General features: G+C 42.7%; 1 protein-coding gene across 1 annotated transcript; it reads left to right on the top strand.

Annotated features, from left to right (window-relative positions):
* Positions 1-521: 521 nt before the first annotated feature.
* chchd7 (coiled-coil-helix-coiled-coil-helix domain containing 7) lies at positions 522-5,470 on the top strand. The gene is made up of 4 exons (XM_037693850.1): positions 522-760; positions 2,679-2,738; positions 2,805-2,903; positions 5,199-5,470. Exons 2-4 carry the CDS (start codon positions 2,685-2,687, stop codon positions 5,301-5,303), a joined length of 258 nt encoding a protein of 85 aa, XP_037549778.1. The 5' UTR covers positions 522-760; positions 2,679-2,684; the 3' UTR covers positions 5,304-5,470.
* Positions 5,471-24,415: the final 18,945 nt, after the last annotated feature.

Raw genomic sequence — 24,415 nt, 5'->3', positions numbered from 1 at the left:
TTAAAAACGGGCTGACCGTTTCTTTAATTTGCACCAAACTCACCCCGCGTGCTTCCGCATCCTTTCCGGTGTGTTTTTCTCCACTTTCCACAATTTTCCGATTTTTTAATAATTTTTTTCCCATATTTTTTGCGGGACGCGGCGGGCCTGAAAATTGTTTGCTTTCTCCTCTTTCTAGCAGCCATTGTATGCGCTGCGATGCAACCGCACTATGCATTGGCCCCGCCCACCGCACGTTCCCCCCCGCTCCTTGTGATTTGTGTTCGGCGCTGCCACTTCCACCTCAGCCGTGTTTACAGGCTCCTTCAATAAAACGCCATTTTTTGGACTTGCTGGAGTCACTGTCAATCGCTGAAACTGCTCAGGTCGGTTTTCCAGAGACAGGAAGATTGACAAGTCATGTATGCAATCTGATTGGCCGATTATGCTGTCAATCAGCGCGGCTAATTATTTTCAGGGCTCCTATTGGCTAGTACCGAGTGACGTATATGGTTGTCTTCCTGGTGCGCTGTTGTACGGAGCAGACCGGTAGCCGAACAGGACGGTGACGGTACAGCTAGCTGTAGCCGGAGTTCGGCTTCTCCAGTCGGTTACAGGCAGTTTACAGAGCCGCTCTGTGGACCAGAGTTCAGTTAAAGTTCCCAAGTGTTAAAATGTGAATGTAGTCATCAAAACACAGCTTTAAGTTGCTCAGGAAGTTTAAAGTTTAGCATAACCTTGACTCGTAGTGACCCCTCCTGTTGAAAAGGTGCTATTTAAGGTAGGTTTTACTTTATTTATTATAGTGAAATATCATAAACACGTCCGGTTCATAACCTCTAAATATTAATAAATGTCCAAGACAGAAGGGCTTCCTGGACAACGCGTTCTGTCAGTAAATTAATGTACCTGTTGGAATAATGTTTATATTGGATGGAGTTATTTCATGTTCAGCCATGAGGCATCAATTAAATTAATAAAAATATAGAATCATGATGACCGGACATGTTGATATAAAGGACCTGGGGAGGATTTACTTCTTCCTGCTTCATGTCTGTTAGCAAAATATCTAACCAGTGGACAGATTTCAGTAAAACTCTCCCATTGTCCGTCCATCTTCCTCTGGATGTGGAGGAGCAGCAGTTCTCCTCTGAGTCTCTCCTGATAACTGAACTTCTCACCCTGTCTCTAAAGGAGAGTCCAGCTACCCTGCAGAGGAAACTCATTTCAACCGCCTGTATCCACAATCTCACTCTTTCTGTCACTACCCAGAGTTCATGACCACAGGTGAGAGTAGGAACATAGACTGACCAGTAAACGGAGAGCTTTGCCTTACAGCTCAGCTCCCTTTTCACCACAACGGACCGGCACAGAGTCCACAATACTACAGACGCTGCACCGATCCGTCTGTCAATCAGTGACAATGGGATTAACCTGTCTATATAAAGGTTGAACGAATGAAAAATCTCACGCTCCGTTCTTCTCTCTCATGGGAACAAAACCCCGAGACACTTGAACTCCTCCACTTGAGGCAGGACCTCACCCTCGACTTGAAGAGAGCAATCCACCCTTTTCAGACTGAGGACCATGGCCTCAGATTTGGAGGTGCTGATTCTCCTCGGAGCCGCTTCACACTCCGCTGCGAACCACTCCGGTGAGAGCTGAAGATCACGGCGCGATGACGTCAACAGAACCAGATCATCTGCGAAGAGCAGAGACGGACTCCCTCCGCCCCCTGGCTGCACCGAGAAATTCTGTCCATCAAAGTTATAAACAGAATCAGTGACAACAGGAAGCCCTGGCAGAGTCCAACTCCCACTCTGAAGGGGTCCGACTTACTACCGGCAATGTGAACCAAACTCTCGCACCGCTTGTTTAGGGACTGAACAGCTTGTAGTAACGGGCCCTCAATCTCATTCTCATGGAGCACCCCCACCGTGTAACTCAAGGAACACGGTCAAACACCTTCTCCAAGTCCACAAAACACATGTAGACTGGATGGACAAACTCACATGACCCCTTGAGGACCCTAGTGAGAGTAAAGAGCTGATCAGTGTTCTCACCAGTGGACAGGTTTTAGTAAAACTCCAGAAGTAACCAATGGCTGTAGTCCAAGTCAAATTTATTTATAAAGCACATTTAAAACAGTGCTGACATGTACATCGGTGTTAAAAATTAAAAGAAAATCCCAAGTTTGATTAAAACGCATTTCAGTGAATGCAGCTAAAAATGACAAATAAAATAATACAAATGCTGTTCAAATTAATTGTGAAATAAGGAAGTTGTAAATTTAGATGAATTTAGACGAGTTTCTCCTACTGACCCGATAAGATCATCCTGCATTCTGGAGCCTCAAAAAACACGTTTTTAATGAATCCTATAGGTCCGATGTGTGACTTTAGATGAGTGGAATGTGAAACATGCGTGATTCACCTGTCCCAGGTGAGCGAGGGTCGGAACATACCTGTCAACCAGCCCAGCTCAAGATGGCCACCACAGCTATTTGACCCTAGCCAGCACAAAAAGGCTAAAACTCAAGTCAGTTTTCCAGATGTTAAGCTAAACTCTGACGTGGTAGTACCTGACAGTCAGCCACAACACATCCTCTGAGCATGCTCATAATAATATTGTATGTGTGTAATAAGATTGTGTATCTTGTACAGAATGAAGTTGGCCAACTCTTTTTTTCTTGTTCTCAGGTCCGAATGGATAAAACCACTGGAAGAGCTCGTCACCAGGACACGAACCCGTGCATCGAGGTGAGTCGAGGCTGTTCTGTGCTCCTGCGGTGTCGCTCCGTGGAGTGAACTCTGTGTGTTTCCCAGGAAACCGATGCCTCCCAGAAGTGTATGGACACCTACAACTATGATAGGAGCATGTGCTCGGCCGATTTCCAGAGATATAAGAACTGCAGGACGTACTGGGTGAGTCTGTTCACCTCATATCTGTCCTTAAGGAAACACAAACAAATATAAAAGCGCTGGTTTTCGTGAGTCTTCCTGAAAACATGTCTGACTGTGCAACAACGCCGCCTGCTGCTCGTTCAGAGCCGAGGGGCTGCAAACTGCTCAGCCTGGGAGGAAACAAGAAACTACACAAAGCTCATCAAAATCACACATGTAGGACCCTCATGTTTAATTAATTGTATATCTGACCACTCTTTCTTTCATTATTATATTTCTAAATGTCATTGTTTATGAACAAACTATATTTTCCCCCTAAAAGTGTCTTACAATACGGTGGATTGAAATAAGTAAAAATTATATAATATAATCAGAACGTTCAGTTGGGCATAAAAATGTGACATGAACTCATTTATATTTAAAATATATTCCATGGATTTATTTGAAATTAAAGTTTTTCATGTTTATTTCATGCAAGAATGAAGAGACAGCTCTTTTTAAAATAAAATACAAGTTAAAAAATCACTATATTTGTTAGTAGTAGTAATAGTTGGTGCATAAAATATGAATAAAATCTGACTAAAGTTACGAGTTAATGTAAACTCAAGCTAACAGCTAACATTAGCTTGTGCTAGCTGAGGTGCTAACTGCGTCGTCAAATGAGCATTCAGGACCGATTAGCCATCTTAAAACGGCTCCCGTCCATTATCTTTACTCGCTTCTTCCCTTTCGGGTCACAGGTGCCCATGTCCAGCAGTCACTGAGAGAGGCGGGGGACACCCTGGACAGGTCTCCAGTCCATCACAGGGACACCTGGGGGGCGTTTAGAGTTACAATCAGCCCAACATGCATGTTTTTGGTCTGTGGGAGGAAACCCACACAGCACAGAGAGAACATGCAAACTCTACCCAGAAGGAATTTGAACCAGCAACCTTCTCCCTGAGAGACAACAGCTCTACCAACTGATCCACCGTGCCACCCTTAAAACAACTTCTAGCTTCAAAATGTATTCTGTTCATGAAAAATCTTATTTCAGCAGAAATTCGATGGCTGCCACCATATATGTCAGTCCGTCTCGTGAGCTGGATAACTTTAAGAAAAGCAACAGGTGTAAGAAAGGTCACCATGGAAGAGTGAGCTGCAGCTTCAAAAGCTAATCTGGGATTATAAATTGGGCCCTTGGTTAAGGCCCTTAACCCCCACCATCTGCTCCCCCAGGCACCCTAGATGGCAACTCCACACAGAGGGCTGTGGTAGTTCAGTGGTCTATGGTTGTGTCAGGAAGGACATCCAGCGTTAAAACAATCACAGAGTGTTTGTGTGAGTTAGTTTGCTGTGGCGACCCCTGAGGAAGAGAGCAGTCGAAAGAGAGAAAAAAAAAAAAAAATATATATATATATATACATATATATATATACAGTGCTTAATTTGTAAACCAAGCGATGCTGGAACACAAATAGCAGTGTGAGACCAGTGAGTTCACTGAGGTTCACTGAGGTCAACACTGATACCGGAACACCAAACACAACGCTCGGGCACACAAATGTCAAAATACCAAACCAATTCATATTTATAATTTACTTTTAGATGCTTTATATATATTTATAAATTTATAAGTGTAGCTTATTAAGTGCAGGATCATTTCTTACCTTACTAGTTGTTTAGTACAGTGAGTGGTTCCCAACACTGGTCCTTGAGGAACACCATCCCTGCTCCGCACCTTGCTCCATGTCTCAGCACAGAAGCCTTTTTTAATTAAAGTAAATTGGACTTTTCAATATTTTTATTGCTGTTATTTTGACAAATTGGCTCCATTGATTTTTATACACGATGAACGTCACGTGATTACACATCAAACATTTCTCTCATATTTTTAATAAATAATCACAATTTTATTAATAATCCACTTAAACTGTAAAACTGATTTGCAATTTAGTTGTGCTGTTTGATTATATTTTGTGTTTAAAATGAGTGTTTATGTAATTATTTTCAGATTATGTGTCCACTATAATTTTAGTTCATTCAAGGCAGTCATATTTGTTCATAACTTTATTATTAGTAAGCATGAGAGTTACTGGATGACAAATATGACAGATAATGTATGATATACTGTGTATATCACCCCTATAAATTGAGGAAACTACACAATCACAGTATCACCGACATCTTGAACATGTGTCAGTGTTTGTTGTCAACTAGTGTCCAGCGATCATACCTCATTAAGGTACTATTTCTAGTTGCTCAGGAAGTTTACTAGCCAGTTTTTCTTATTGTTTCAGACATATGAATTCAATGTTGTTGTTGTTTTATTTGCAGCACAATATCATGATGCAGAGGAAAAGAGATGGAGTTAAACCTTACATGCCCACAGCAGCACAGAGGCTGGAGATGCTCGGTGCCCTTGGAGGCAAACCTTACTAACGATAACGAAAGTCTTGAAGAGTTACCAACAGACGCCATGATGGGCTGATCTTCTGTCTGTTACTGAGTAACAACAGAGTCTAGTTGTAAAAGACTGATTGTGGTTAACTGTGATGGACAGACACCTTTGTTTTCTGAGGGGCGTCGCCCGTCTATCTGTTCTGAATAAAGCAAGTCCATGTTTTATCTACACATGTTGTTTGTACTGTGGTGTTGTCTACCAGATGGTCTTCATGTGATGCTGCACCAAGCTGAACGATCTTGTCCTCTTAAATCTGTGCTTTATTTTGAGAACTGGTGGAAAAGGTTTGTCTGAGAAGAAACAGAGACTTGTAAACTCTAAAATGCTTGGACAGACGTGCATGAATGTAAAACTTGACCGTACCACCCCTCCCCTCCCGAGCTGCTGCACTCCTCTCCTATCCACATGACCTGACTGAATTTTGTTGGATTTGAGATCTTGGTTTCTAAAACAAGGCAGCACGGTGGCGCAACTGGTAGAGCTGCTGCCTCTCAGCGAGCAGGTCCCTGGTTCAAACCCCGGTCCAGGGGCCTTTCTGGGTGGAGTTTGCATGTTCTCTCCGTGCATGCGTGGGTTTTCTCCGGGTACTCCGGTTTCCTCCCACAGTCCAAAAACATGCATGTTAGGCTGATTGGTAACTCTAAATTGTCCCTAGGTGTGAGTGAGAGTGAATGGTTGTTTGTCTCTATGTGACCCTGTGATGGACTTGTGACCCGTCCAGGGTGTACCCCGCCCCTCGCACAGTGATTGCTGGACATGGGCACCGGCGACCCCCGTGACCCAAAATGGAACAAGCGGGTAAAGAAAATGGATGGATGGTTTCTAAAACAAAACTACTTTGTGAAACTCGTGTCCTGCACAAAGAACTGAAACTGCTCCTGAACGTCTCATCCTCTGAAGTAAATGATTATTGTTGGTTTCTGCTGCTCTGTTTCTGGTCCGGCCCGTCACACTTTATCGTTTGAACTCTTACCTCCTGGAGTCCCTCGCTGCTCAACCTGGAACTGGATCCCACCTCTTGAGCTTGGATTTTAAAAAAACTCCAAAAAAACAGCACAGTAAGAGCCTTTACTTCTGTTCGACTGTTAAAGAAAGCAGTTTATGAAAATCTGTTGTAAGCTCAATCATCCAGGTAAATAAATACACAAAAGTTAAATCCGGTCATCTGTACAGATTCTCAGTGGAAACATCTCGTCTTTCATCCGAAAGACTTCATCAGTGTGAGGCCTGCCAACAAACTCAGTTTTATAAATGGCACCTTCTCAAAGTGGACAAACCAGTATGCTGGAGACCTCCAGAACCAGCTTCTCACATGTAAAAAGGAGGATCATTAGTCTAAAACTAGATTTGATTGTTATTGCCCTGATGGCCACTTGCTATTCACAGAACCAGCCCGAGGCAAACCTAGCCAGAGTGAACTAACAAAGTCCATGCTCAATAATCCAGGTATACTAGTCAGAGTGGTTTAAAATGTCCTGATGTAAGCTCAGTCATCCAGGTAAATAAATCCAAAAAAAGTTAAGTCCGATCATCTGGACGGATTCTTACCATCGATCTCCTTCTCCGCAGATCTTCTTGGTCCTGTCCTCTTGTTTCTGTAAATAAAAACAACTTTTTGACCCTGTCAGTGAGTCCTTTCAGGTCTTGGAACACCAAACCCTGCACTAAAACCTTATTTGGCAATGACAGTAAGGTCAATGTAAAGAGGGAGGGCGTGATAAAGTCACCTTTTACCAAGACCTGTGGTCAGGACAGCCTCATCTGCCATTACCAAGAATTAAACAAGTAAAATAATTACACACACAGGATGCTATGGAATGGAACTGATGGGTATGTGCATTTTTAATTTTAACAAACTACTTCCTGTGCATACTCAACACTGTAGTTAAAGTTTATGGCAGGCATTTTTCCATATATTACACTGCTCTCATTACTGTTTCAGATCTCACTATTTTCTACGGTGGCCGAGGCCACCGTAATTTTCAGCAGCCAGTACTGAAAGTACAAATACCTGCAACAACTTTATTAGACTAATAAATTAAAATTCAAACTTAGATTAGATAAAACTTTCAAGGTTCTTTGTCATTCGCATCATATGTGGTACATGAGATGGAACGAAATTGTGTACTCGAGGTCCCAGTTACACACAAAAATAGCAAAAATACAAAATATAAAAAGTGAGCAGATGAGTATGGATATATCAGTTTAAAGGCAAGAAATCAGCAGCATGGATAAAGTCACATATCTCCAATTAAAGTGACTGCACAGTGATTATTCTAGTTATAGATTCATGAGTCTAACAGCCTCAGGGTAGAAGCTGTTCCTCAGTCTAGTGGTTCTACACTTAATGCTCCTCAACCTCCTTCCAGAGGGGAGTGGGGCAAAAAGTATGTGTGCTGGGTGAGTGGGGTCTTTCATGATGCAGGTGGCTCTCTTCCTGCATCTGGAGGTGTAGATGTCTGTGATGGTGGGGAGGCTGACTCCAACAGTCTTCTGTGCAGCCTTCACCACTCTCTGCAAAGCTTTACTTTCTGCAGCTGTGCAGCCTCTATGCCACACGTTGATACTGGAGCACAGGATGCTCTCCACTGCACACCTGTAGAAGGAGGTGAGGACTGAGCTTCCCAGACCAGCTCGCCTTATTTGGTAGATAAACTAAATATTTGGTAAAAAATACAACAACTTTATTTAACCCTTGGGAAGATTCCTTCATTTAAATTCAAATTCCAGCAGCATTGTTCAGGTTATAGAAAACACAGGACAATTGGCAAGTATGAATACAAAGTTAAATATATGCACATAGATACAGATATAACAGTAAAAAATCTATATAACCAGTTACTGGCTATTTTAAAGTGGTGGTGGCTGCTGCTCCTTCCCATCCTCTGTCCTCCTGTTACCCCCTTGGGAGGAGCTGGACAGTGTTGCTGAGGAGAGGGAGGTCTGGGTTTCTCTCCTGGACCTGTTGCCCCTGAGAACTGACAGTGGATAAGCAGCAGAAGATGGAGATATCCACAATTGACATTTTCCTCATCAAATGAACATTTCTGATATCCATAATGTATTTCTTCCTTCACAGATCATATTTCAGAAATCCAAGCACAAATATCTCGTTGACTATGTTTACGCTGCAAGTCTTAATGCTGAATTCAGATTTTTTGCTCAAATCCCTTTTTGTGTGTGTGTGGTCATTCTGATTGATGACCCTGAGGTGATCCACATGCACAGAAGAAGTCATTACATCACACGCAGCATGCTGTGTTTATAAATATAATATAAATATGGGTGCTACATGAGCGCATCGATGTTGAAGGTTGTACCGTCAGAACCAATTCAATTATCTGACATGACTGTTTCGTCCAGTGTTTCCATTTGATCTTGCTTTTTGTTGGCTTCTCTGGAGTACATTTGAATTTCTGAAATACTGTAGGTGCAATGCTCCGATGTACTGAAAGTACAGATCCCATCATGTTAGTATTGATACAGTCAGACACTTAACATTTGTGACATATGTTGCTGTAGATTCTCAGTCATCCAAGACAAAGACAAGGTAACTGAACATCCGTAGAGCTCCAAGATTTTAACTGCATGACGTTGTCAGTAGTTGGATTGATCCACATACCATTACCTCACTGGCATAAAAGTTGGATATAATATAGTTCAGACTGAGGTCATTTAGAAAAACCTTGAATATGTATCTGATTTAGTACCACATGAAAAAGGCCTGAGTCAGATTAGAAAAAATATCATAAAGAACTGGAGTTGCATGAGGGCAGAAAAATATATGGATTTGGGGGGAATGGTGCTTGCAGCTGAAGCATGTTCATTGACTTTTTACTGTCACTAATGTGCAAGTTCCAATTCAACCTTTATCCAGGTTAGTCTCACTGAGTCACGAGGACTCATTTTCAAGAGGCCTGTTTTAGACAGATAAAGTATAGACAAAAAAAAAAAAATTAATTAAAATCAAATACAAGTAGTTATAAACACAGTAAAATTAAGATGCCATATAAAAATCAAGGTAAAATACTAAAATCAATAACATAGTTGTTTTGATATTTCTACTGACTTTATCAAATGTTTAAAATCCCCTAAAGATCTCTCTCTCTGCTTCGCTGAGTTTGAACCCCTGCTTCTCCTCTTGGACCTCGGAACTGGATTTTCCTTTGCTGGACCTGTACAATCCCTGTTTTCTCCGCTGCTGCTGTTCACTCTTCATGAGTGATGTCCTCGGCTCCAGCGAGACTACAGCACCAGCTACTCCATCAAGACAGAAGGTTATTGGTACTCATAGCACCTCTCTTCGCCTCCCCATCCACGTCAAGTTCACTAACACTTCTGTCTTGACAGGCCCGGATCCAGACCTGCACCAGAAGCTGTTTATTTCTTAATAAACATTTTAAACCATTTCTGAGTTGGGTGTTTATGTGCTGATCCAAACCGGTTCTTGTCACTAGCACTATTTTCAAAATATCCATTCATAAGACAAATGCACCACAAGTATTATAATGAAAAACTAACTGCACAGCTCATGAACTGCAAGACTGACAACTTTGAAACGGTGGTGGAGGGGAGGGCTCTGATCAAATTGTTATCCATGATGGATAACCCTGATCACACCCTCCATAACATGCTTGTCATAAAGCAGAGCTCCTTCTCCAACAGGTTGAGAGAGGTTCAGTGTCCTGCGGACAGATCCAGAGATTCTTTCCTGCCACAACTCACACTGTTCAACTTTACTCTTATGGACATACCATACCATACCGTACCATACCATACCATATCATACCACTTTATTTATAAAGCACTTAAAACAGCTACAAAGCCAACCAAAGTGCTGTACAGACAAAACAACAGGTAACACACAAAGCAAAATACAAAATGAGGTAAATCAGAATATAGACATAAAAACGATGCAGATAATGACGACAAACCAGTATGGAGCATACAGGATCAAAACACAGATCATCTTGTGTTGAAAGCTACTGAATAGTAGTGAGTTTTTAAACGGAACTTGAAAACCGAGAGGGAGGGGGCCTGTCTGACAAGCAGAGGTAACTCGTTCCAGAGTCTTGGTCCTGCTACAGAGAAGGCCCTGTCACCTCTGCGCTTAAGACGAGTTCCTGGAACCGTGAGGAGCAACTGGTCCGCTGACCTCAGGGAGCGTGGTGGGACATACGGTTGTAGCAAATCAGAGAGATGTGGGGGTGGGGTGGGGGGTGGGGGGGAGACACTGTTCAGTGATTTGTAGACATACATGAGTATTTTGAACTGGATTCGAAAGTGAACCGGTAACCAGTGCAGTGAGGCCAAAACTGGTGTAATGTGCTCTCTTTTGCTTGTACTGGTTAAAAATCGGGCTGCTACATTCTGGACCAGTTGTAGTCGTGCAATGGAGGTCTGACTGATACCAAACAGGAGTGAATTGCAGTAATCAAGCCTAGATGTAATGAATGCATGTATTACTGTCTCCAGGTTATTTTTGGACAATATGGGCTTCAGTTTAGACAGCCGCCTCAGTTGGAAGAAGCAGGATTTTACAATCATGTTAAGTTTCAGGGAAGGGTCCATTATCACGCCCAGATTAGTGACTCTTTGTTTTTCTGACAGGGTTAGAGAAAGGTCGATGCAGTGGTTTGTGATCATGTTGTTGGGAGGGAACAACATGACTTCAGACTTATTTTCATTGAAACTTAAGAAGTTTAAAGCCATCCAGTCCCTGATGTCAGCCAGGCAGTTGAGCAGCGGTTGAATAGAGCATGTACCATTGTGTCTTAGGGGGAAGTAAATTTGACAGTCATCGGCATAGAAGTGGAAGGGCATGTTGTGTTTCCGGAAAATAGCACCAAGCGGCAGCAGGTATAAAGAGAATAGGAGGGGACCCAGTATGGACGCCTGCGGAACCCCCCATTTAAACTCTGCCTCTGCGGAACTCAAATCCTTGATGGAGACACAAAAGATCTGTCAGTGAGGTAAGATCTGAACCAATTGAGGGCTGATCCTGTGACGCCCACCCACTGCTCCAACCTAGCAATGAGGATCTCATGGTCGATGGTGTCAAAGGCGGCTGTGAGGTCCAACAGGACAAGCAGCACAGAATCACTGGTATCTGTGAATCTGAAGATGTCGTTAAAGACCTTCAGCAGGGCAGTTTCAGTGCTGTGGAGAGGTTTAAAGCCAGATTGGAAAAGCTCTAAGATGGCGTGATCCTCCAGGAAGCACTTCAACTGGGACTTGACTATTTTCTCCAGTACTTTAGAAACAAATGGGAGTTTGGAGACAGGCCGGAAGTTGGAAATGACTGAGGGGTCAAGGTTTGTTTTTTTCAAGAGAGGCTGGACGGCAGCATGATTAAAGGTGCTTGGCTCACGCCAGTGGATAAACTACCGTTTACTATGGCAAGAATGGACGGACCTAGAGTTGGAAAAACCTCCTTTAGTAGTCGAGGGGGGACCACATCAAAGGGGGAGCCAGAAGGTTTCAAGCTGCACATGATCTGCTCTAGAGAAGATAGAATGATGGGTTCAAAATGGTCAAATGGAGCTACAGATTGAGGTGGGATGGATGGGTCATGAGATGGAGGGAAAATGAGAGCCCGAGTGGTCGCAATTCTTTCCAAAAAGAAATGTAAGAAGTTGTCGCACAGCTCAGTCGAGGCTTCCAGAGGTGATGGTTCAGTGAGGTGGAGAACAGAGTTTAGGGTGGAGAAGAGGACACGTGGGTTGTGAGAGTTTGAGGTAATTATATCAAAGAAGAATTTTGATTTAGCAGCTTTTACTGTTTTCTGATAACAGCGCCAACTCTCTTTAAGTATCTGGAAAGAGACCTGCAGCCTGTCTTTCCTCCACTTTTGTTCCGCCCTCCTACATTGCTGCCTAGTGGCCTTGGTGACGTCACTCAGCCAAGGTTCTGCTCTGAGTTTTGATTTTTTGGTTTTAACAGGTGCAACATGATCCAGAGTCTTTAAGCAGACAGAGTTGAACTGGGATGTCAGCTCCTCAGTGGTGGTGAGAAACACTGGGGCCTGAATGATCATTTCAAAGTTATAAACATCTGTGAAACGTGCAGTAGTGAAGTGGTTAATGGTCCCAGTGCGACGTGCAGGAATGCACGACTTAGGAGTTAGATGGGGGAGGGTGAACTCAAACCGGACTGGCATGTGGTCTGAGAAAACATTATCACTAATAACAAGATTACTAACAGTCATATCATGAGTTAAAACAAGGTCCAGTGTATGTCCACGCTCTTGGGTGGGACCGTTTACATGCTTAGTTAAATTAAATGAGTCCAATAGATCTAAAAAGTCCTTAACCAAGGGCTTCTCAGGACAGCACACGTGCAAATTAAAGTCCCCAATAATGAAAAGATGCTCATATTTTGGTGTGATTTCAGCCAAGAAGTCAGAAAACTCATTTATGAAATCCTTAGATCGAGGTGGGCGGTAGACGAGTGCAAATAACGTCGGAGGTGAATGTCCGAGTTCAAAGACACTCAGCTCAAAGCTGGCACGGGAAACTGGGATGGGCAGTTGTTTACAGTCAAAAGTTGATTTGAATATTGTTAATAATCCACCACCGCGCCGGCCTGATGGCCGCGGGGCGTTAAAACACAGACAGTTCGGTGGCAATAATTCCGTCAAGGCGCTGGACTCACCCGGAGACATCCAAGTCTCTGTGATGCACAGAAAGTCCAAATCGTGCTGTTGAAAGTAATCCCTGAGGATAAAAGTTTTGTTGGTAACAGATCTTGCGTTGACCAAACACATCAGGATATTGTCCGAAGTGGAGAAAGCAACGGTTAAGTTAGCGTGCGCTAATGTCTGCAGGTTTTCAATAACAGCCCCTCCAGGTCGGTCCGAGCTGCGCAACGACTGACAACTCCCGCTGGTTACCTGGTCCGGGCACGCGGGAAGCTGGAGACCATGACTGCCAGCTGAAGAGGAAGATGCAGTGCGCAGAGCTTTCAGCTTCACCAGCTGACCAGCACGTTTTCCCCGGCGTCTGAAGCGAGATCTCCGGGCAGGCAGATGAGGAGCGCAGCGAAGGTAAGCTGGCACGTCCACCAGCGGGGGGGAGGGGGGGGGGGGTCCAGAGGAACGCTGATAATGGTCAAAATAAGCGACTTCAGTGCCAGAAAAACGAAGATTCAAAAGTTGTTGTCTGTCATACACCAGGAGAGAGTTGATGTCACAGATGTGAAATGCAAAAAACAAAAATAATCCGAACACCATCAGCAGAGGTGGATTGCAAGCCATGTACACAGGCGCCATCTTACCGGAAGCATGGAACAGCTGGTTCGAGAATGGACATCAGCTGCTGTTTCTATCAGTCACTGTTTTGGTTCATAGTTTCTTTTTAAAATTTCCTTTCACCAATAAAGTACATGTATTGATGTACAACAGATAATGTTGATTATAGTAGATAAAAGCTCACAAACTGATTTAAAAGGCCAAAACCTTGGTTAATTTGTTGTTCAGCTATAATGGTAAATGGACTGTAGCGCCTTTCTATCTTATTTCAAGACACTCAAAGCTCTTTACACTACAACCTGTGTCCTCATTTACCCATTTATACAGCACTCTACTAGATCTCTACAAAGCCAATTGAACAAATCATTCTAAAGAGACTAATCAGTGCTTTAGATCACATTCATACACCGATGGGACACACATTAGAGGCTATGAGGGGTTCAGTGTCTTGCCCAGGGACACTTCGACATTTGGATGGAGGATTCGAACCCCTAACTCTCGCATTGGAGGACGACTGCTCTAACCACTCAGCCACAGCCGCCCCTAATAACAAACAGCATTCCACGTCTTCACTTTTGTATGTTGTTTGGCTGCTCTCATTTATAAAACCTATTCTTGTCCTACAGTTTATACTTGTCTGATATGAAAATTTAGTTAACTTGCCATTTATTGCATTTAAATAGTGAATAGACTGAAGATAGTTCTGCTTTGTTGAATATCAACTGAATACACAATAGTTTCACTTCATCACTTCCAGGTTTTTATCCCAAAAAGTATGTTCACTAAAATGATACAAATGTGTTATTGCTCCTTCTCTATGCTAAAAATGTTCATAATTGTGGGATAGGTTTTTAATTTTTTTCCCCATTTTTTTTCCTTTTCTTTTTATGGAAAGGTGTCCCCAACACACTGATAATTGAATGATAATTAAAAGGAGAAAGAAACATAGCGAAAAAACAGATAGATTACGAGATACTGTATACTATTATTCAGTTATTGTTGGTGGTGTTGTTATTGATGCTAGTTTTGGTTTTTGGTGAAATTAAAGAAATAATTGTTTATCTAATGTAGTTAACTATATTGAAGGGTTAAACATGAGTTTAATTGTTATATGTATGGATTACGCATGCATATAAATATAAGATTATGTAAGTGGTTAAGGAGTGGGAATTTGGATAAGTTTATACTTCTATCTAGTACTTCCTTGAATATGTAAAACAAAGTTTTGACATTATGCTTCATGCTGGTTTTTTTACATAAAAAAAAAAAAAAAAACTAAACTAAACTAAAACATGACATGTAGGAGGAGAAATAAGAAGGCAGCAGACCAAGGAGGGATTTATAGATGAAAATAAACCAGTGTGAGAGTCTACATGTACATAATGATGACCATCTGACCAATGAGTACAGGGTGCAGTGATGGGTACGGTATTTACAACCAGTTATGAATCTTAGCATATTATGATAGACAGCATCCAACATCTGCAAGAAGCTGGCATGGCATTCATGTAAATGTCACCATTATCGATGACTGGTGGGAAAGTTGCAGCTACAAGACATTTTCTGGCATTCAAAGTTAAACAAGATCTATTTCTGAAAAAGAAACCCAGTTTTAAAAACAAAAAACAGTTTTCTCTATCAAGCTTTCAACATGTGGCTTAAAAGACAGATGTGCATCAACTAAAATTCCCAAGTATTTATAAGAATCCACAAACTCAATAGGAACACCATTCATGGATGAGATAGGAAGAACTGCTGGCACCAACTTTCTGTTTGAAAACAACATCCCTTTGGTTTAATCACCATAATACCAACTTGAGATTGAAATATAATTTTATGAGATATTAACTTAATGATATTGTGTTAAAAACATGATCTGATTCCGCTTCCGGTAGAAAATGTAGTTTTAGCTACATGCCTACAACTCCCAACATTCACGCAGCCACCCATTATATAACACAAGATGGCTAGATATTATTGGTTGAGAGCTGGGTCACATGATAGAGTAGGACTTCCCATTCGTCAATGTTGGTGAGGACTCCAGGAGGTGTGGCCGAGCTCTGAAGAAGATGGGCTGTCTGTTTACGTTCGGGGCCATTGTTCGTGACCGCATGGTTGAGTTACAATGGCCCAGGGCTGGTGATCTTGTACTTTACATGTAAAATAAACCTTCTGAAATGGAAGACAATTGCTCCTCCTCTCCCTGCTTCAGATCAGAACACATTCTTTCAAGATGGAACAAGTCAGACTGAATGACGCCAAATTTAGACTGTAGAAGCTGGAAACCCTCGTCAGTTGTGTTAGCTCAACAGTAAACATTTGTATCATCAGCATAGAGATGTAAGGATGCATCAGGAATATTATTACCTACATTATTTGACCTATGTTAACCTCCAAAGTCAGTATTTTGCAATGCATTTTGGTCTGGATCATATCATGCCTACTTGCAGTTTGTTGAAATACATTTCGTTTAAATAGTGTTCACATCTACCTATGTTTAAACTGTCTGCAGTCATTCCAACACCTGGGAACATTACGTCACTACCACAACTTAAAATACCAACGAAACAAATTTTAAAATATGTTTGTATACAGCACTCAATAAAAATGCAGACGTAAAGGACCAAAACAATATAAGAATAACTCCAAGCAGGAATAGCTAGGAATTTGTTGGGGGTGTGGTGTCCATTAGAACTGCAAAAATGTCAGTTAGTAGTGAGGGAGGGGCGCTGAAGGAGGGGCTCACCCAGGGTGCCATTCATGCTCCAAGCACCTCTGAAGGAATTATCTTTGACACCAAAAGGAACTTTCTGCTCACAGGTAGGAACTTTTTTACATCATATGCTCTTTGAAGAGGCCCAGATGATTTTTTGTAACTTTCTGCTGATTGGGATTAGGATTGCTGTGATACAAAACAAAAACGTCCGTAAAACTGACAGAGTTAGAGCCATTATGTATATCTAAGGTAAATTGGCTATGGTAGCCATTTTGAATTGGGTTGGCTCCAAAATTAATCAGCTATAGATGTACCGGTATATTTACTATAATTTTAATTGGTAATTCTCCAGTGGTTCATGAGATTTGAACACAGACGGGTACAAAAATGTTTCCTCTGAGAACAGGTAAGGTTACCGGTACTCTGCTTTTAAATGATCAGTTTAAGAAGTAAAACATGCTACTGGTTCCTGGTATTTCCTTCTCTTTTATTGAAGGCTGTTGACAGAGGGATGCAATCAAACGAGATTCTGAGTGTAAAGCTGGTGGTATATAATATTTTACTTATGAAAGAGCCTTTTGCCACGTCTTCTATCTAATAAACTCTGGCTAATCTGATCTGGCTGAGTTTATTCATTTAAATAGGGACATGTTGTTTTAGAAATAGGTTCCAGAGTGAACGAATCTTGACACCTGCGATCTTGTGCAGACAGAAACGGTTAATTTGAGCCGGATCCTGCCGGAACAAGATCCGGGAACTCCCTCATTCTAACCGACTGTGTTTCGGCAACTATTTTGTCAGATCCATCAAATCTCTGCTCCTAAAGTCCAAAATCATTGCATATTTTTATTTTGATTATTTATTAAAAAATATAACGAGCGGAGATGTTGTCCAGTATGTGGAGTGGATGTTCCAGCCACACTGCATGCACCAGCTCGTATGCTCCAGCCCAGCAGAGACTCGGACCACATGTCCAGCAGGGAACGTCTTCATGCTTCAGCTGCTCCCTGCAGACAGTGCATGTTTTATGCACTGGAGCGTCTCCAGACTGCTCTCCAGAGCGCACACAGCTGCTGATGTGTCGGAACTCCTGCACATAGACATACACACAGCTGAAGGTGGATGAAGACGCACCCCGCAAGACATGCAGTCCACGTCTCTGATGGGCAGGAGCGTTGCACATGCTGCGGCTGGAACATCCACTCCACAGACTGGGCGACGTCTCCTCTCGTTGTATTTTTAATAAATAATCAAAATAAAAATGCGCAATGACTTTGGACTTTTAGGGACGGAGATTTGAGTTGGCAGTGGGGGGTGGGTGGGACATTTGACAGAATCGGAGCTGCTCTATTCACAGGCTTTTCTTCTTGTTCTCTAAAATAGTAATTTCAATTCAACCTTTATTTCTACAGGTTGTTAGTCTCATTGAGCCTCGAGGACTCATTTACAAGAGACACCTGTTTTTAATCAATTTAATAAAATTTTTACAAATATAGATAAACAAAGATGTTGCACAACACGTTAAAATACACCAAAATGCAGGAAATGGCATATTTTATTCCAAATTTTCTGAAGGAGGACTCACAGACCCCCACCCCCGCCGGACCGCCCGCTGTTTGTATTCCGGCATCAATCAGTTTACAAATTAAGTCCTGGGAGACAGCCTTGGCCAGATTCGGATCTGGAGCAGAAGCGTTAACGACACCGAGCACGGAGATCAGGTCTGCAGAAACACCAGAGCTGTCAGATTATTATAGATACCATTAAAACTCAACAAAGTTTTATTAATTTCCACTGGGTCAGATGTTACCCCTGCACCAATTCCATGTTTCGAACAGTATGCAGATATTTGTTGCAGGCAGCAGTAGTGGTGGACACAGTTCCGCTAACAGATGAACTATTTCTCATTTAGCAGATTAGTGTTTTTGCTAACTATGGAAACCGTTAGCGGTAATATCTTCAGCTATAGGTTTTGCCAACTTTAAGTCCACTTACAAAATTTGCAAGCTTGTTCCTGTCGGTTGTGGGCGTGTCTCAAAGAGTCACTTGGACATGATATTGAGGGCAGCACGGTGGCGCAGTGGGTACAGCTGCCGTCTGCGCAAAGTTGGCCAGCTCAAATCCCAGCTGGAGACCTTTCTGCATGTTCTCTACATGCTGAGTTTTCTCCGGGTACTCCAGTTTCCTCCCACAGACCAAAAACATGTATGTTAGATGTATGGTAACTCTAAATTTTCCCTATGTGTGAGAAAGAGAGTGAATGGTTGTTTGTCTCGTTTGTCTCTATGTGTCCCTGTGATGGACTGGAGACCTGTCCAGGTGTCCCTGTGATGGACTGGAGACCTGTCCAGGGTGTCCCTGTGATGAACTAAAGACTTGTCCAGGTGTCCCTGTGGGACTGGAGACCTGTCCAGGTGTCCCTGTGATGGACTGGAGACCTGTCCAGGCTGTCCCCCGCCTCTCACACAGTGACTGGTGACCCCTGGGATGGATGGATGGATTAGAACCACTGAGGGAACAAAATGAGGAAGAACAGAATTTTTAAGATTAAATATGAAAAGGTGGACCTAAATATTGAGTTTTAAATCAGAATCAAAGACATAATTAATGCCAAGACCTGCCCAAGTCATGTGTTTTGTAGAACAGGTGTGGGTGAGAGTGAAAATATTTAGCACAAAAACCGTACGGTACTTTACTTTTGGAGCTGTACTCAGCTTTAAAAAAAAAAATTCAAATTTGTAGTGGCTTAGGTTGCAGTGTGTATTTTACAGAGCAGAATGATAATGATGAGCGTTATCTGTATAAGCTTTAGAAAATCCATAGTTCTATATTCCATATTTTAAGGTCCTCAATATGCGTATATGTTGCTCTGCCACTTGCACCTCCAGTAGGCGGGGCTTGCTTCTTTTTGAAGTCTCATCAGCCAATCAGAAGTGAAAAGAGAACACGCATCAATTAAGTGGACACTCAAAGCTGACACAGGGATGTACAATAGCATTCATTAGAGGCAGGATTTATTTTTTTTACATTAATATAAGAATAACTCATTCACTCAATCAATCAACTTTATTTATACCCTTATAGATTTGGTTACAGTGAGGTGAGTCAGATTTCTGGCCAGACAGGAACCTTGACATAGACACACAATAAGTATAAAAAATAAATACATGATTCAAAAATGATTTAAAAACAAATGCCCGGTGCTATGCTAAGTGGAATTTTGGAAGCTTATGGCAACAGGAACAAAACTGGTTTTGTACTGCTTAGTTTTTCATCTGGGAATCAAATATGTACGTCCCTATGAGCCTGAACAGGTGCAGAGGACGAGACATCTCTTAAGATGGATGGATCACCTCTGCACCTGCCTGCCAAGGATTCTGTGCTTAGCTGCATCTCACCCGTCAACTTACTGGACAATTTGAATATTTGGCTCAGGCAGTTCTAGTTTTTAAGAGTTAAAATACCAAAGCAGGACACCAAGCAGATCAAAGCAGATGGCCGCTTGTCCTGAGCCTGGTTCTGCTGGAGGTTTCTTCCTTTTAAAAAGGGAGTTTTTCCTTCCCACTGTTGCCACTGTGCTTGCTCAGGATGGGAGACTGCAACGAAGCCAAGGTTCAACTTGTCTGCTGGATTCCTTAGATAGAGAACTTTACTAATTGGCTTTTATGTGAATGTTCCTGTAAAGTGCCCTGAGACAACTTTGTTGTGATTTGGTGCTATATAAATAAACTGAATTGAATTGAAGATAAAACTGATTCAATAAAAGCTCGATAAAATAAAGTCAACAAGGTTTCTTTACTTGTGGTATACATATTTTAATGCACTTTGTGTCTGACATTTATTGAAATTAATAAAGCAACATTTAAGGTAAGATATTTATAATGTATCTGTCGTGGTTGGGGGAGTTTGTGACTTTGTGTTGTTTTTCACTCTTATTCCTGATGTGATTTTTCATAGTTCCCTGTTTTTCCGTACGTTCTCAGTGTGTATGCCAAGTTGTTTCTGTTATCGCTTCATTGCCAACAAATGTTTTCAATTGAATAAATATTCTGTCATGAGTTAAGTGTTTTCTAACCTTAGTCTGACAAATGTAGTTATTATTATTATTTTATTCAGGCCACCAATCTTTAAATTGCTTGACTGCAACTTTAGGTCTTTACCCCAAATGAAAATATCGATACTGGATTATTGAGCATGAACTTTGATGTTTTGAACCACTTTGGCCATGGCTGCCTCAGATGAGTCGGCGGGGGAGAGGGTGGACTCCAGAAACCAGCTTATCACCACCAAACTTGTTGGCCCACTATGTGAGTGTGCTGCTTAAAAGACAGTTTGTTTTGAAGAAGTCTGCTGGATGAGAGATGAAATGTTTCTACACAAAGAAACCATCCAGAGGATCTGACTTAACTTTGTTGGACAATATTGATATGTTATAAATGTAATGTTTTATTTTTAATTTCACAGATTTTGCTGATGTCCACCAGCCTTCCCATGGACGTGTATGTTGATCTCTGTTCTTCATTTGGGTAAGTTTCAGCTCATTCCACCATCTATAACATCTAAACCATCTATAAAACCAAATGCGGATGTTCGAGCACTCGCAAATCGCATCTCGCTGCAACAAAGTGCATACTTTTGTGTAATTATGGCGTGGTAAAGTTCCGGCTTTTTCAGCAGACATTAGATATGGTACGGACCAGTGGTGTACTCTACATTTTTGTAGTGGGTATACTGTGCTTAGAAATCAAAGTACATTGATTAGTACAAAGTAATCATCAATTTATTTAGATTTTTAAGCATACTGAACATTTCGAAATTTATCTGATACTTATATTTCAATAAATGTACAACTGTAAATATAATTATTTTTTCACTTTTTGGTATTTATTTTTGTACCCTTATTGCATGCTTAGGGACTGGTTCATCCCAAAGATCCAGTCCCCCGGCACAAACAGAGCAATGTTGTGTATGCTGTTCAGTGTCAGGAGGGCTGTGATCAGTCTTACATCGGGGAAACAAAACAGCCACTGGCCAAAAGGATGGCCCAGCACAGAAGATCAACATCATCAGGCCAGGATTCTGCGGTCTACACTCATCTCCAGGCCAGCGGTCACTCTTTCAGGGATGAAGATGTTCACATCCTGGACAGAGAGGAACGATGGTTTGAGAGAGGAGTAAAGGAGGCCATCTTTGTGAAAAGAAATCGTCCATCATTAAACAGGGGTGGAGGCCTCCGGGTTCAACTGTCCCCCTCTTACAATGCTGTGATTGCTAGTATCACTCAGCCCTCTGTGAATAGTAAACAGCCATCAGTGTGCTAATGATCCATTGTTAGGCTGATGGTCCTTCTTGACCATGTGATCAGCTGGTTTTTGGTTGTCAGCAGCAAAACTGGTTGATCCACTCTGAGAAGGTGCTATTTAAGAGACTGAGCTGAATACAGCAGCTCAGACTGAGGAAGTCTCTCGGATGAGGGACGAAACGTTTCTACATTTTTTTGATTTGCTTTGTTGTTTTTTTTTTTTTTTTTTTTTTTTTTTGAATGTCCAGAGGACCAGATTTAACTTTTTTGGAGCCCACATAAATGTTTTTGGAGTGTTGCACAGTGCTGAATGTGATTCAACACTTTGCTCCCGTGCTACAGAATCAACACGTGTTGATTCACACAGACAACATGGTGACTGCTGCGAACATAAACCGTCAGGGGGGGTGTGCGTTCAGCCCAGATGTTACACATTGCGCAAAAGCTACTGTGTTGGGCTCACCAAAACCTGCTCTCCATCAGAGCAGTTTACATACCCGGTGTTCTGAACAGAGGGGCAGATGTGATGTTCAGGGGCGGTCCACGTCACGGGGACTGGACTCTCCATCCAGACCTGATGGTTCAGACGTGGCAGAAGTTTGGCAAAGCAGCTGTGGACCTGTTTGCAACACGAGAGAACGCTCAGTGTCAACTATGGTTTTCCCTGAGTCCGCGAGACGATCCACCGCTGGGGGTGGATGCATTTGTTCACAGCCCATGGCCCAAAACACTTCTGTACGCGTTTCCCCCACCTCCTCTGATTTTACGGTTCCTGAACCAAGTTTAGGAGGAGGGATTGACAGCTCTTCTGGTGACTCCCGAGCGCGTGAACGCACCATGGTTCCCAGTCCTGCAACGTCGGTTGTCGGGTCGTCCGTGGAAACTGCCGTGGAGGGACGATGCTCTCCTTCAAGCAGGAGGAGCGATCAGGAGTTACCCAGAAATAGGCCAGCACCTGTGGGTCTGGCCGCTGAGCGGTCCTGCTTAGAGAGGATGGGTCTCCCGCAGGAGGTAGTGCACACAATCCAGGATTCACGTGCTGCATTTACCACAGTTCTGTACACATCAAAGTGGACGGTTTTTCAGCGCTGGTGTACAGAGAAAGGTGTAGAGGCCACCTCATGCCCATTAGGCGGTGTGTTGTCTTTTCTACAACAGCTGATGGATGGAAAGTTGGCATTCAGCACGATTAAAACGTACGCTGCAGCCATCTCTTCCTGCCACGAAGGGTTCGGAGACAGAACAGCTTTTAATCATCCGCTGATGAAGCTTTTTCTAAAAGGTGTACAAAGACGTAGGCCTTCTTCACGCCCACTTGCTCCACAGTGGGATTTAACGCTGGTCCTGCGAGCCCTGATCAAAGCTCCATTTGAGCCTCTGGATCAGTTTTCACTTAAATTCTTGTCTCTTAAAACAGCCCTGCTGCTGGCTTTAACATCCGCTAAGAGGGTGAGTGATTTATCTGCCTTCTCTGTCGCTCCGTCATGTCTCAGAATTCAGGCTGACGGTGGTTCAGCTGATTTAAGACCAAACCCAGCTTTTATGCCTAAAATCATCACGAGCTCTTTTAAATCAAGAGCGATATCGTTGGAGGGTTTTTTCCCTCCCCCCCCCCCCCACCCCACAGATCAGAAGAAGAAGCATCTTTTCATCTTCTCTGTCCGGTGCGGGCGTTGACGTGTTACATAGCGCGCACAGCTGTAATGCGTCAAACTCAACACCTGTTTGTGCATTATAGAGATGCATCTGCAGGTCGCCCGTTATCCACCCAGCGCTTGTCACACTGGCTGTGTGAGGCCATTTCTGAAGCCTACAAGCATCAGATTTAAAGCCTCCTGTCAACCTCAAAGCACACTCGACCAGGGGTATCGCGTCTTCGACTGCTCTGCATAATGGTATGTCAGTGCAGGACATTTGCACTGCGGCTGCGTGGTCAACACCCTGCTCATTTAGTCGCTCTTATCTACGTGATGTGACGGCCCGTTCCATGACACATTCTGTCCTTTGTGCTCTAACAGAATGAATATTGTTGTTTTTCATGGAACTCTGTTTAAGCTCACATCTGTCTGCATGCATTACAGTGTGAGATGTTGTTATCAGTCACAAGTTGTGTTTGTGATTTTGGTTCTATTGTCATTAATCAGTTCATGACTATTGTTACCAATCAGTTCATTTGATCAATAATCAGTTCATTGTTATTGATCTGTTTATACTGTTCAGCCATGAACCAGTTGGTTCATCCCCCCCCCCCTCTTCTTTTCAACATCCTCTCCCCGTTGAAAATTTCCGGGGCATTCATGTTTTTGTCAGAACGCATAGTTACACAACATGCGTCTGTGCATGGCACATAATTACGCAACGCGTAGTTATGCACATGAGGAGCTGAGTGAAAAGACGTTTTGGGGCAAGCTTCCGCTTCATACTGTGTTCGAATGGACCCAGTGAGGCGAGGACCACATCCGCTTCGCCCTTAACCCATCAGCGACAGCCTTAAAGGGCGAAGCTTATATGACATAGAACGTGGGTTACGTACTGATTCTATGAGTATAAGCGTAGCTCTTTAAGCGTCGGGCCTCACTGGCTCCTAAATGGCTGAAGAAAAAGCTATTTTGGGAGCCGATTTCCTGCTCTTAACGTAATTTATACGGACCGGGTGGGGCCCACACAGCAGGTGGGCGTGGACTAAATTTTTTCAGTGCTTATGCTGCGCATAACAGGATAAACCCATCAGCGACAGCCTTAAAGGGCTACGCCTATACTCATAGAATCTGGGGTTACAGTACGTAACCAACGTTTGTTTGTTCTTTGTTTTTTTAGCGAGTCA

The sequence above is a fragment of the Nematolebias whitei genome, chromosome 20, assembly GCF_014905685.2.
Source record: "Nematolebias whitei isolate Nwh7 chromosome 20, NemWhi1, whole genome shotgun sequence".
NCBI classification, from domain to species: Eukaryota; Metazoa; Chordata; class Actinopteri; order Cyprinodontiformes; family Rivulidae; genus Nematolebias; species Nematolebias whitei.
This window is presented reverse-complemented; position numbering and strand designations above follow the sequence as displayed.